The following is a 14,821-nucleotide window of genomic DNA, read 5'->3' as shown; positions in this document are numbered from 1 at the left end:
AAACTTTCAGCTGCAAAGAGCTGCCCGGGACCAAGAGCTGCCCAGAGCAGCTGAGCGGAGTCGGGTTGCAGTGGCGTCCCCGCGGGATCGCGCCGTGGAGCTGGGCGGCCGCAGGCACACCTGCCCCCCGGGGTCCCTGCGTCTCCCGCGTCCCGGGCCAAGATAGCTGCTTAAACGCAAACAATGGCCATAGAAAGGAACGCGAAATTCAGGGCAAGTCAGGTTGCTTGAAATCTCTCCGATGTGTCTGATGGCGGCGGGCTTGTAGTCCTCAGTATTTCCGGACGCAGAGAGTTTCTCGCTGAAACACGGATATTTACCATGTGGCAGCGAGAACTTTGAATCCAAATATAATATAATGGTAAAAAAAAAAAAAAGATATATTGGCTGGGGGAAAATAAATTTAATGCAAGCGTTTATCTGCCTGCGGCACAGCGTCCGCGGGCTGGCAGGAGCTGCTGCTTGGACCCGAACCCATTTCGTTGCCTCAAGATCTCCTCTGCTCTTCCAGGCACCTCTCCACTGTAACGGTAACACGAAATAACCCATTTAGCGAGGCTACGTAATTAGGAAATTAGATATAAAACTCGGGAACTATTTCGTTGGAGAGAATAAAAGGCACGGCGTATGCTATGAAGGTATTTGCGTGATGTTACATACTAGTCTCTTTTCTAATTAATTTTCTACTTCTAGGGGAAGTGCGATTCAGATCAATCTTTCTCCCCACGGCCGTGTGCGGGGTGTGAGGAGGGTGAGCGCCCCATCGGTTTACCGAATCGAGGCAGGGAGGTGGATCGGAGCAAATGCGGGGAACAGTCGAACTTCCCGCAGCGCCAGCGGGATCTGCCTTTTTGTGCTGCACTGCACCCGGACATCCCTGAAGCTCTCAACTGGCCCCCCGCCCGGGGCCTCTTACACACTCGTGGATCCCCGCCCAGGGCAGAAAAAGAAAGAAGCGGTGCCTCCGTGGACCCAAACACTCAACTATCACAAAATTACAAGGGGCGCGTAAAAGATGATGCACACGCGCCCTTGGGAATCCGTTCCCTCAAAACGAAGAAGCGGGATGCAAATGCCGGCGAGGGGTAGAGGAAAACGTTCCTTCCCCACTAGTAGGAGAGGTCCTGCGGGGCGCCTCCGTCACCGCCGCCGGCCGGGCGGCTGCCTGCTCACGGGCCGAGGTGCCCCGGTGCGGCGGTGGGCTGGCTGGGAGCCGGGGCCCCCTCTCGCTTGGCTACTCGCCGGGCGTTCAGGCTGAAATACCCGTTTGATATAGTGCTGTAATCCTTTTCTTATATTTGATGGAAATGGTTTCCATGTCTTAGTATTTGACAACATCTCCCCGTAGGGCCAGGTTCGTATTTATGTTAGCAAAACGTCCCCTGCCTGCAAGTCCATTGTAACCCAACACCTGACAACCCCAGTTCCCATTTCTGCTCGACGAAAAGGTTTATTCAAGCACATAATGGGATCCCAGCAGAAAGCTTTTGAGGCGAAGGAGTGATGGTAAACTGTACCACATGATCTCCGTTTCCAGGGCTATTAAGCTTTTAATTGGAAAATAGCAGAGGAAATTTCAAGGTGACTATGAGGTGTTAGCAGTTAGTGCCCAGATGAATAGACTGAAAGAGAATGAATTTGCGAAACATAAGCTGCAAATAACATTTAGCAGAAAGGGCCTGGATGGGCCAAAGTGCCAAGGAAACGCCACTGACCGGGCAGATGGCGAGGCTGGCTGAAAACTCAAAACCGTCCCGAATCCACTGGTGTTTCGCGACTTTTCGATGCGGAGCCGTCCGGAGAATACGGCACTGCCTCCCAGCCGCTGGAACCCGCCGGGAGCTCCGTCTCAGCCGGGCGGACACCTGCGGCCGCCGGGGCTGCCCGCCGGGATGCCCGCCGGGATGCCCCGCGGTTCCCACGGTATCGCGGGCGGGGGTCGGGCTGGAGGGGAGTGTTCACTGGTGTTTGCACAGCTTTAAAGTAAGCGTTTGGGGCGGGGGCGTTCGCAGGAAGCTGGTTACCGTTGCGCGAGTGCGAACGGCAGGATTAGTTATATCTCGCCCAAACCACTTTTAGGCATTGCCCGCGTTACAGGGAAAGGACAGAGGATTAAACTATCCACGATTTCCCACTCGGAGAGTGACTCTGGGTGTCTCTGACCGTCTGTGCTGTCACACAGTAAGGAGGGAAAGGAGCAGCCGTGCTGGGCTGCCTGGTGGGCGTCGCGCTGGACTGGCGAGAAACTTTCACGGAAGACTTCGAGGAAAATGCGAACTCCGCACAGGGTCACGCTAACTAGCAGTCAGAGCTGCCTGGTGAGCGGCGATGAACGAGCATTTTGAGAGGAACAGCATTAATAAAGGCCACTGATTACCAAACAGCTTGGGAAGCATACTTGAGAAGAGGGCGACTAGCCGTGCGGTGAAAAAGAAAAAAAAAAAAAACAAAAGCAAAAGCAAAACCAAAAAGCCACCAAACAAAAAAACCAACAAAAAAATCCCAAACTACGTCCCCCCCCCCCCCGAAAATCCCCACAAACCCCCAAAAGCACCCAAACAAAAGAAACCCCAAAGCCAAACCAAACAAAAAACCCAAAACCCAACAGCATCAATAAAAAGACTACAAACACACAAACAAAAAAAACAACCAACCAACCAAAAACGCCCAAAACCCAAAAAAGCCCGTGAAACCTCTCTGGGCTCCCTGCACACCCAGTCATCAGCCCTGCTCTGAGGAGTCCCAGAGGTCAAAAGGGCTGAACGTCCCGCGCCTGAGAGACAGAGAGATCCCATGGACATGCCAGGGCGACGTGTCAGTGCCAGGCATCCGTCACCCCGTCGCTGGAGCTGCCGCCTTGACGCCGGAGGGGGCCCAGGCTTGCCAGGATCGCCCTGCATCTCCCCGCTCCTGGTGGGGCGTTGCACGTGGGCATGTGCCCCTCAGCCATCCTTCATCAGCGATCTTTTCCTCTCAAGCTCCCTCGATGCTGAATATGCATTATTCCTCAAAACCTGGCGCTCCAGGTAGGATTTTTCCTCCCTTCTGAAGGATGCTGGTTGTTCTCCCCACAACAGGGCGTGGGTGACCCAGCGCCCCGGTCACCAACCACGTCCCACACTCGTCTATATAAAGCACATCGCTTTATTGTCCCACTCCTCCTTTCCCTCTGTGCCACCGCGGGGAAAAACCCGACTCGTTTGTCCCAAGGGCTGCTCCCTGCAGCCAGATCGGACCCAGGCCGCCAACGAAGGCGGCTCCTGAGCATCCACCAGCACGAGCCTTCCCGAGGGACACGCAGCCCCGAACAGAGCTCAGGGCAGCAGATCCCGCCTGCCGCACCCGGCTCCCCCGGGGCAGCCAGACAGCCTCTCGCTCCCCCGCTCCCGGAGGACACACCGAGCACGGGAGCAGTTCCGTTCCTGGTGCCCCCCCACCAAGCCCAGGTCGGGAGCATCGCCCGGGGCGGTTGTGAGACAGCCCGAGCAGGTTGTACCCACCCCGGGATCCCTTGCGCTCGGGGAGGATGGGGGGAGAGGGGCAGGGAGTAGCGAAGCGTTTCCCAGAAATTAAGAAACTGTATTTTCGTAGAGGCCCGAGGACTGACAGGGAAGGAGTTTTCACAGCGCACCCGCCTCCGTCCCGGTTCCGCCCGCCGTGCCCTCCGGGAAGCCAGGCCCCGGCACGGCGGCGGCAGAGGCAGAAGGGCACGGAGCCGCGGGAGCAGGCTGACAAGTGTGATAAAATGATCTTCCTTAACTAAACTCGTAAAGCACTGGGCAATAAAACTCAATCTTCTGTAAAATCCAATTAAGTCATTATCTGACTGATTGTATCTTTAATTGAAAACAGAAGTGACAGTAAATTTCTGTGATATATCAGGATCAATCGATACCACTATACGATTCAGCCTCAAGAAGTGATTTATAATGTCAAACCTATATAGGTAACTCCACATTATTCTCTCTAAAACCACTGGTGGATGAAATTAAGAGTAAGTGCATTTAATAAAAAACAAGATGGTCAGGTTATTGATTACAACAGATGGGGGTGAAATCAAATAGATGTTTTCAAAGCACAGAGCGAAGAAAATACAAGTAATTTTTTTTTTCTGTTCTAATACAGCTCACCAAATATACACACAAGAAAATTCAGTCATCAATAACATTTTTATTTCAGGTACAGCTGCAACTACAGAGAACAATGAACTTTTCTAGACTAGTTTCATTTAGAGTTGGCTTTGGTAACACAATAAAACAACACCATAAGCCATTTTTAACAAAATAACAAACACCAAAATCCGTGGCAACTTTTAAGGGACTTATTTACTTACAGTTTAGATTGCAATCTAAGGCAAGGCACTCAACTGTGTTATGCAAAATATGTTAATTTGGCAACATGAGAAGAAAACTCCCGGACCGAGCAGCAGCGCTAGCCTGTAAGGAACCATTAGAAATACATAACGGCATGATGTTTCCCAGGGATGGGTCATCTCCCCTGCGCGGAGAGGGGCTGGCACAGGACACCCGGTTATCTTGGCTCCTGCTACCTCGAGCCCTTTGCCCGCATTTCGGCGATGCTCTCTCCCGGCTTTGCCCCGACGGCGGCCCTCCGCCCCACAGGCCTGCGGTGGAGGCTCCACACCGCTTCCCGGCCATAGGATACGCCAGTCGGCCCGGACGGCAGCGGGGAGCGCCCCACGGCGGCTCCCGGGGAAGCTGGCATCCCGCCCCGCACCTGGAAAGAAGAAACCAAACGCCCCCACGCCCTCCCCCCGCAACCCCTAAGCAGAACAAGCAAACCGAGAACGCTGCTGCTGCACCGCCCTGCCCCGGGCGAGGGCTGCCGCAACTGACTACTCGCCGCCCTCCTGGACGGGGCTCACCGCGAAGTTGCCGGGCTGCGCGGGGGGCTCGCACTCCAGGTCCCCCTTGGTGCTCTCGGTGCTGGACAGGCACCCCAGGCCCGAGTCTTGGCTGCTGGGCGGCGAAAACACTGCAAGCGAGGGGAAGAGAGAGAAAAAACAGTGCTTGAGGCATCCCACGGCCCCGACCAGAGGAGACCCACACGGATCTCCCCGCTCCGGGGAAGAGGGGCGAGGAGGTGTCTCCCCACTGCATGGTGAGGTGCTGGTCTCCCTCCTCCTGCCAAGGCGAACACAGCGGGAGTAACGATGTGGGGGAACAACCTCGGGTCTAGGGACTCCCTTCACCCAGGAGTTAGTAACCTACCTAAAGACCTAAGGCTTGGGCAGCCCGAGGCTGAGGCCAAATATTACAGAATTTAAAACTAATACAGTGCTAGGAACGGTTGCAACATTGCAATTTGCAGTAGATACAAAAACCAAGTAAAAGGGTCTCTGACCTTCCTAACCTTAGATGAGTTGAGATCCACCCCCAACACTCCCTTCCTGCCTACCGTGAATATAATTAAGGAGAAGCTGCAGTGGTAATTTCTCTCCTCATTAACTTCCTGATTGGTTTCAGGCTCAGGATTCCAGCGGGCGGCAGTTTGTCACCAATTCCAAATGGCCAATCGTTAATACTAATGTTTGTGTAGCTAACTGCCAGCATCCGCCACGGCTTCTTGTACAACAATAAGAGTGAAAGGGTAACATTAGTGCTTCCCATGTTAATTCAGATTCCGTTCATCAATAGGAAAATCTATGATGTAATTAGCAAAATGCATTGGTAGTTCAGGCAGTCCGAGGGAAACTAAATCACAGCAGGAGCTCCATGAGCATCTGACACCTTAATTATCAATACTATGTTCTGGATTTTACTGTTTAGTGGAGAATATTACCAGGCTGTGGTCTTTTAAAAGAGAATATTGTTTACAGCCATTGCTTGTTTTTTTGAAGCCATGATGAATCTAGTACTACTGCACAAAAACAAGGAATATGGAATTGAGGCTTAAACCTGTCCTGAAACCACACTGTTGTGCCTAAGTAAGCAGCTCCTCCATGCTTGAGACCTGAGTGCTTGCAGACTGAGGACCTCTAGCACATCTGAAGTCCAATGAAAAAGAAGAGGTCAGGTTTGATTTTGTCAGCCAGGCAAATCTAGTGCGATTCAAGGAAAGTAAACCAGCATCATCTAGGTTTGGCACATCACTGAGAAAATGAGAAATTCTCTCTCAAAAAAACACAACATCCCATTTCTGTAAGTATCTTGTGTTTCTGCAGTAACTTCCATTTGCAGCTCAGCTTCCTAATTTGTCCTTATTTTAAAGACTGGTTACTGAGAGATGGAAAAGACATTATGAGTTGACATCTCCCATAACATTTTCACCTACTCAACCTGTGACTAGACAAAACGGCAGTTTCTGTTTCTTTCATTTTTGACATTGCCAAAACTGGCTCCTTGATTTAATACAGGTTTCTCCTTTGATGCATATAAGGGAAGAGTAAGGCTCTAACATCACTCTGACAAAGCAGACTAATATTGTCTTTTAGATCTGACATAAAACTTCTTTTATTTTTTTTTAACCCTAGTGAATGGGATTTTAACCCTGTATTACATTTTCTCCTAGCTAAAATACAAATAAAAGAATGCAGTGCTTAGACATGAGTGAGTGACAAGATAATTAAGGCAACTTCCAACAATTTTTACACATCACACAAATGCTGCTAATGACTTAGTGCCTATAATGACTTAGATGCTGCTGGTCTGCAGCATCATGTACTCCTTTGCTATGTAGTCAAAGGCACAAAACAGCCAAACAGGTCTTCAACATCTCCAGGCCTGAACAACCAGTGCACTGCTGGAGGGCAGCACTGCTTTGCACCCAGAGCAGGCTGGAACAGCAGTTACCTAACTGGCAGTTGGGAAAAGGTTTTGATTTTTTCTAGCCCATCAACCATGAAACCTGGAGTGCTGCAGGACTGGAAACACTCCTTGCGGTGTGCAAGAGCCAAGTTCTCTTCTGCCATGAGAACATACCACGCAATTCCTGATGCTGTGTTTCCTGCCTTCCCTATTTAGTAAGTAGGGTTGATGGTGGAGTCCAAGGAGAAGTCCCATCTCAGTGTCTGAATGAGGATGCCACTTGTCTTTCCACTTCACTTCCTCAGAATCTCTGTCTGTGCTTGAGATTTCATCATTGCCTAAGAGCTCCTAGGACTTGAACCAAGTGCAAACACGTAGACTGGGGAAAGTAGGTGGAACAACAGAGGAACATTTCTGAAGCTCCTCCTGAAGATCAGCTTGAGAGATGGGCTCACACCACAAGCACACCCACTGGGTGGCCTGGTTGCACCACACTCCCACGGCCTGAAGCAGACACCATGCACTATTTCAGATGAGTAACTTGGAGCGGTTCGTGTTTTGACTATACAGAATATCAGAACAGAGATGCTCTGTAGGTCCACATGCCAATGTTGAAGGGGAAATCACCTACAGAAAATGCAGCAATTGTCACCTTCCTGATGTTTCTTACAGACTAGCTCCTCAATGGTAGTTCAAGGCCCTAGCTTGTGCCTAACAAAAGCTTTGGCTAGATCTGGCCACATCTATCATCAGGAATCACCTCTTTCTCCAAAAGGTATTATACAGTAATGTATTACATATATAATATATTACATGTATATTACATATATAATGTACCTGCATTACACAGTAATGTCATACATAGTAATTACATAGTAATGCAGGTAGTGTCACTTCAACAGGGCTGTCTCAAGGGATCAGCTCTCTGACTCTAAAACCTCATTCTGTTCTGATTTAGTAAAGCACAATGTGTAAAGGTTGCTGTAACCACTCTGTGTTCTCAGCCTCCAGGACAGAAGTAAGAGGGAAGTAACTGAGGCTGAAAGCGGATAATTTTTTGTTTACTCTTGAGTAGCCAAATGGACAAGAGGTTTATTTATTTTTAAAGGATTTGTTAATACTTCCAGTATGCATGTGCCTGGAGTGATGGAAAGGCCGATTTTCAAATACTGAGATCTATAATCTCTGTGACAAACTTTCAGGAAACTTTCTTTCTTTTCCTAAATGGAAAGAATTCTACAGAAAACCCACTCAACATGCTACAGTATGGATATTAAAACCCTACCACAGCAAAACTGCCACTTTGCTTTTGGGATCTATGTTTTTAGCAACTCTCTGTCAATTAGTATAAATCTGGGGAATGAGACAGAGGGCAACTTTTTGGTAGACAGACAACCACATCTGTTTCTCAGCACATTAAGCAGTGGCTCCTAAGTCTTCTGGCCCAGTGGAGTTCCATGAATTTTTCCACTAAATTCCAAATTTATCACAATTTTGATGGTTATGCAATTGGGCCTATATATGCTGGTCTCTGAATGTGTACAGGGGTATGTAATGAGAACCACATAGATTTTAAAAACAACACGCCACTACTAAGATTTGTCTCTAGCAGATGAGAGTGCTACTCCTGTATCCAAACCTGCACTGCTTAATTGAACAGACTTCCATTACAGCCAACAGAGTCACCAAAGTCAAGCAAGGAACACTGAGTATGTGCAATGCTGATAAAAAGTACAAGATACTCAGACTGGGACCTGTAGCTATAAAAAGGCAGCAAAAAGGAAATAAGAATTCTGTTCCAGTGTTTTAATCACACAGCAATAAAACATAGAAGTTCCAAGTTCAAAGAAACAAAATTCATGTTCTTTTTTATTTAAGTCTATGAGTTTCATCTGTTTGAGGCTTGTGGCTGATCCTCCCACAGTTGTTACACAGCCCTTTTCTGTGTAAGTAAGAGTACAAGAATTGGGTCTGTGCCAGTTTTTAAAGACCATTCCTTGATCTAATTACCTTTTACCCTTGGGAAAGCACCTGAATACTTCTGAGCTGTATGAATCTGAAAAATTTTCAGCTAGTACCACATAGGAAAAGCAGCAGGAAGGGATCCCAGCCGTAAGCAAAAAACCTTACATCTTCTGACACTGGAAACTGCACTGACTTTTAACTTGAGTGATCCTTGAAATTCAATGGACTGAAAAGAATAATACGTTTTCAGTGATGTGAGAAAGCAGAATGATATTCATGCTTGAGAAGTAAATATTTTCCCAAGTTTACATTTACAAAACTATTAAACTCTAAATAAGGAGCAATTTATAAAGATTTAAAGTTGATGAGTACAATCCATTTTTAAAAACTCTTTCACCTTTCTTAGGGAAAAGGAAAATAAGCATGCCAGTCTCATATGCTGCTAAGGCCCATCCCCTTCTTCGTGGTGTGCACACGTGTGTGAGCACAGCCACGTGTAGGATGAAGAGGACTGGAACCAGACTGCCACTAGAAGTTTGACAGCACGGGAGCATCACTTAAAGCATGCCTCAGTTTTTGGCATGAGGGTGCTCTTCATGGCACCTCCTCCTCCAAAGCACTTTCCTTTTGCAAATACCACTGTTGTTTAAACAAGCAGCAACTTCCGCTCCATACTCCGCAAATCCCACATAAAGGCTCTTGAAAACCAAACTGGCCTAGGAAACCAGTGGCAGTCAAACCAGGAAGCAAGTTATACTACCTTCATAAAGGGCAGAATGAGAGAAAATGGCACTGGCATTCTCCTCAGGTTACCAGTGCAAAAACTGGCACCGGTCTTCTTGGCACCACTACAGGACATAGCAGGGTGACTGGCCATATTCTGAAGACAGGCTGACTCAGTGGCCTGGAAATAACCACAGGTCACTCTGTCCAAAAACACTGCCCAGTTTTTACCCAAGTAAATGGTACCCTGTCTCTCTCTACTGCTCAGATTGATCCCAAAAGGGCTGACTCTACCACCCACCATCAGCAAACAGCCTGCCAAGCTACAGCAACTACCTTAAGACACACGGCAAATGCCTGACAAAGCATTAGGTCAAAACTCGAAACTAAATCAGCCAAACAAAATCCCTCAAAGGGTTACTGCTGCAAAACCAGGTACTCAGAATCAGAGAACTACCAGATTCATCTTAGTTGCAGTCTCAGCAGCTGAGAAGACACATGAGAAAAAGAGAATAGGAGAAAAGCACGATTTTCCTACTGGGGAGAAAGCATTAGAATGGCAGCAGGAGTGTCAAGATCTGTCCTGACTAGATGATCGTAAGATGGGCAAGATGCAATCTTGATGTAAACAGATGCAGAAAGGCCAAATTAAGTTATCCCAAGCAATTTCCTTTCAGCTGCCTCTCTTCTTTGGGAGTGCTTAATCCTATGTTCCCAAATGTTCAGCTCCTTAAGTGGAGTTTAATAAAAGGTCAAAAAGAAAATCTACCACTGCTGAATCTCTCATGAGATTCACTCCTGTGTGAATGCTCCATTTGAAAAAATGGAGGATGACTGACTTACACAAGGGTGAAGAAACTAGCATTAGTGGCAGCCTGTTCATAACCAGCCATACAGTGGGTTCAGCCTCATACTCTGGTATTCCGTTCTGAGCAGATCTAAGATACCAGCAGTCAGGAGCCTATGGGTCCATGGGTTCCTGGTACAAGAGCACAGAGAAGCTGCAAGAAAAGTAAGAGACAAACTTGCATCAGCTGTTTTCAAGATTTCCTTTGAACCCAAAGATTCAAATTTTATAAAGCTGCAGTAACCCACGTTTCAGGATGTTCACACTTGGTGACTCCCCAATATATTTTAGTTTTTTTCTTCTGCTCTGTGTGAAGTAATGTAAAAAAACCCCTGTGTTGCTATCTCCTTCATGACATTTCTCTTGCTCAGGATGAATGCCAGGATGAAATGGTTCTTACTGATTGAGAATTCCTGCCAACATCCACAAGTGCATAAATGAGCAAAACGTTTTCTCTCCTCCCATTCCTCAGGCCTCATCACAGATCTGGACCAGGTGATAGCTCTCACAAGGACAAATTCTGGAAGCCTACCTGAAGCCAAGGGTTTCTGCTTGCTGCAGCTGGTTACCACAATATAGTATGAATGCAGGCTTCTTAGCAGTTGCGTGATGCATGTCAAAGTTTAAGAAAAGGAGGCTGATACCAAGTACTTACAAGGGGATAATGAAAACTCAGCTATTGTTATGCCTTAAAACTGAACTGCACATATTACATACATCACCTGAAATGTCTTTGTGACTTTTGCTTTGATCAATATGTTATGGACATTGTGCTGACCACAATGCGGACCAACCTGCAAAAAAATGGGAGTGGTGCTCCCTTTCTGCTTTGCATGCTGGTTTTAACACAATGGAAACCTGTCAGTTCTAGAAATGTGCATCTGTGGATATTTTCCCACTGACAAGAAGTTACAAGAGCAACAAGCAGAGTAGCTTTTTGATGCAAAAATAAAAAGAAGCCCAAGGATCTGGAACCAAAACCATGCCCCATCTGTGTCTCTTAACACAGGTATAATATTTCACAGTACAGCCCTTTTCCCATTCTCAAACACCTATCTTTCTCACTAACATTTAAGGCAATTAGGATTATCTTGGATGCCCACAGTACAGTGCATTAATTGTGTTATTTTCAAATAGACTTAATTCTTGGCATTAGGAACTCAGGATAAAAGGTAAAGATCTCAATAGAGATCTTATTCAGCATACTTTACCACAGATTATCTCATTCTTTTCCAGTTCATGCTTGTACTTTTAGCAACTAAGAAGGCACAGCTGTAACTGATGTAATTAGAAACCAGAAGCTGAAAAAAACATCATCCTGTTGACTCCTTCACCTCTGGTTTTAAATTCTCTTAATGTGTGAAACAATCAAACAAGGCTTTCCACTTCTCACACACCACCAGTTAGACTGGCAGGATGCAAAGACGATATTTGGGTGGCATAGGCTTTTTTTTCCGAGACTCTAAAAAGTACCTTGAAACTCTACCAATCTATTACAGAGCAACTGCCCTATATGCTTGCAGCCAGGAGCAGAGCAGTACTAATGGACCAACACTCTAATCAGCTTTAGATTCTGTGGCTAACTTGATGTCACTAAGCTGCTGCTGCAGGCTAGGAAAGGCAGAGGGTGAATCACCTCAGAGGAACTTCAGGAGGATCAGGTGAGCTGAGATGAGTACCCTTGCTTTGAATGACTGAAAGATGTGGAATTCAGCTGACAGAAGCTTTCTTTTGTTTTGGCAGAAGTGAATGGTTACCTGCCTCTTGTGCACACACTCACCACAAGTGCTCACTCTGCCCGAGTCAGGTCTCAGCAAGGTACACCTCCGCAGAAGCCTTCCCAGTTTATATTTCACTGTCAGAACCCTAATAGTTCTCTCAAAAAGGAAACGTGATTTTAATGGTTTCACGTAGACTTTCTGTTTTGGAAGACACAATGCAAAATGTTCTCCAAGAATGGGACATCTGAATGTAAAGCAGACATTTTCCACTGCTGAGTAACAAGGTAAAACAAGCACTTCTGAAAATGTTTTTTTGTGTCATCTCTAAGAGTAAACATTCTGCATAATTACACATAAAGCATGACAACCTCATCATCACAAAAGAACTGGGATGAAATCACAGATTTGAGGTATTTTTAACCTGGTAATAACACTACCAAAAAAGGCTCATGATAAAATGCAAAAGGATTCTCCCTTTGCCCTCCCTAGGCATCCTCCAGACACTTATTTAAACCTCGTGTTGTTTTGTGCACACATTTGCACAACAACACAGGGAGTTACACTGAAGAACTGCTGAAACATGAGTCCCTTTGTTTTTGTATTGCCTGTACTGCAGAGATGCACATGCTGCTCCTTCAGGCTGTGACTCTGACCAGCAGACCTAGTACTGGAGATTCTTACTTCCTTCAGACAGTCATAGTCCACCATGGTTTGCATGGCATTACTATTTTTAATATTAACTTTAATTTGGAAGCAAATCAAGCACATTTGCAGTAAAATGCTTCAACAAGCATTGATGAAATACACAACACAAGATGGGTATACGCAAGAATGCAGTAAAAATGTTGCTACTTAATTTAAAGTGAGATTTATGCCCCCCAAAGTTTAGGAACCTCACGCAATAAGTCACAATACTCAAGTAAATAAGGAAAAAAGCAGAACACAAAACATTTTTGAGGTAGTCAGATAAGTTAAATGAAGTTTCACACAACATTAGGCTTAAGACAGACCCATTGCGTTATACTGATATCCATTTCCATGAACACAATAGCATTATTAGATGTGGACTGTGAAACACTGGTGCGGCACTGACCCTGGTCCTCCTCCAAGGTGAAGTGCCAGGCTCCAGCTGAGCCTGTGCCATCATCTGGAGGACACAGGCTGCACCTAATGATGCTGCTGCTGCTATTGCCAGCTGCATCTCCTCAGGCCTGCAGATGTCCTACAGCCCTGGAGATGCAGACCTGGTGGGAAAGTTAACCCAGCAGTGTCAATCACTTTCTTCAGGATCCTGACAACAGCAGCCTTGCTAAGAAGGGCCAAACTGCCCTGAGATCACACTGGTTATAGTATACAAGCTGTGGGTCAATAGGGACTAAAAACCTTGGGGATTTTAACTTCCTACAAGGGTAGTAGGTCACTTCAGTGCTCTTGTGCCATCTTTCCTTACTAAGGTTTTTGGAACGGGTGCAAGCATAGCTGGCAAAGTTTCAACATGCACTTTCCCTGCCCTTGCTTGACATGGTCTCAAGTCCAGACGGTGAACTTTAAATCAAGTTTAAGTGGCAGAAAAGTTCTAAAATAAATAAATACATAAACAGAAAATCAGACCTTTATTATTGCCATCTGTTGCAGAGAAAATTTTAACACAGATTTCTGGGGTCTAGTGGGCCAATCCAGACACTGGTGGCTATGTCAAAAACTGCCTGCCTTCAAGGAAACCACTCCAACACTACACCTCAGCTAATTTTAACAGTGCTGAATGCAACCCTGGTCAATAGAAAAGTGATTCAACACTCTAATGGAGAGCCAGGGAGGACAGAAAGGAAGTGAAAAGTGGAGTTCATTCTCTGCTGCATCATATATCCCTGCTGCAACCCCCCACAGACATGGGGTGGAGAAGGGAGTCAAGGGCAAGGGCTGCAAGGAGCTTGCACTATGCAGAGCAACTGAGTACCTGGTGCTGTTCAGGGTCAAGGCAGGGTTTTTCCACTCTCTCGGAGGATGGGGAAAGCAGTCTTACTCCACACATGTACCTGACAGGGATGGCAGTTGAATGCAGAAAGAAAAACAGATGAATTGATCCAAGCCGGACAATTAAGAGTCAGAGCTACAGAGGTCAGCCCCATAGCCCTGAGGGGCAATTATTTTCAAAGCAGGGGCAAACCCACATTGCTGTCTCCTAACTCCTTTCTAATGCACTTTAGGCAGTTACAGTGTCATTTGAGTTAGTCTCTGCAAACATATCCACATAACATACAGCAGATGCCTCTCAACAAGCCAGTGTTATTTCACTCCGATGTAGACTCTGTTTGCCCAAACCTACGCACAGTGTTTATGCCCTGGAAAAATGAGAGACTCAATCCACAAAATTAAAGACCATGAAAGCACTTCTGATTCAAGAAAGTGCTGGGACAAGACATGTTGGTAGAGATAGCTTCACGAACTAGAAATCTGTATTTATCCAAAGGAGGAAACAGCAAAACCTGACATAAGCTAAGTCCTGATTTAGAGTATCTACGAGATTTTAAACTACATTTAAGGATATGCAGCTAGCTCAAATCTGACTTAGACTGAAATTTATCAAAATTTGTTTTAATACTCAAAAGCCAATATAAAAAAATTGCTAAAAAATCTAGTGTAAACAGTTGTTTCAGAGCGGTAAAATAAAACCCTACTTGCAGTGTCTGCAACTGCTCTGAGACAGAATTTGAAAGGGAAAATGATTTATAAATGAACAGGAGAGAGTTCTCATTCGTTTTTCTTTTATGTCCAGAAAGGAAACAAAACTACTGGCC

At 46.3% G+C, this 14,821-nt stretch overlaps 1 protein-coding gene across 2 annotated transcripts in view; it reads right to left on the bottom strand.

Annotated features, from left to right (window-relative positions):
* Nucleotides 1-4,150: 4,150 nt before the first annotated feature.
* The window catches only part of DMRT1 (doublesex and mab-3 related transcription factor 1), a 63,276-nt gene continuing 52,605 nt past the window's right edge, over nucleotides 4,151-14,821 (bottom strand). For both annotated transcript variants that reach the window (XM_027635202.1, XM_027635203.1), the window contains exon 5: nucleotides 4,151-4,995. In XM_027635202.1, coding sequence (XP_027491003.1) covers nucleotides 4,856-4,995 — 140 coding nt within the window. In that variant the 3' untranslated portion in view covers nucleotides 4,151-4,855. The remainder of the gene's footprint in view (nucleotides 4,996-14,821) is intronic.

The sequence above is a fragment of the Corapipo altera genome, unplaced genomic scaffold, assembly GCF_003945725.1.
Source record: "Corapipo altera isolate COAL_440 unplaced genomic scaffold, ASM394572v1 61411, whole genome shotgun sequence".
Taxonomy (NCBI): domain Eukaryota; kingdom Metazoa; phylum Chordata; class Aves; order Passeriformes; family Pipridae; genus Corapipo; species Corapipo altera.
Note: the sequence above shows the minus strand (reverse complement) of the source record. Positions and strands in the feature narration are given on the sequence as shown.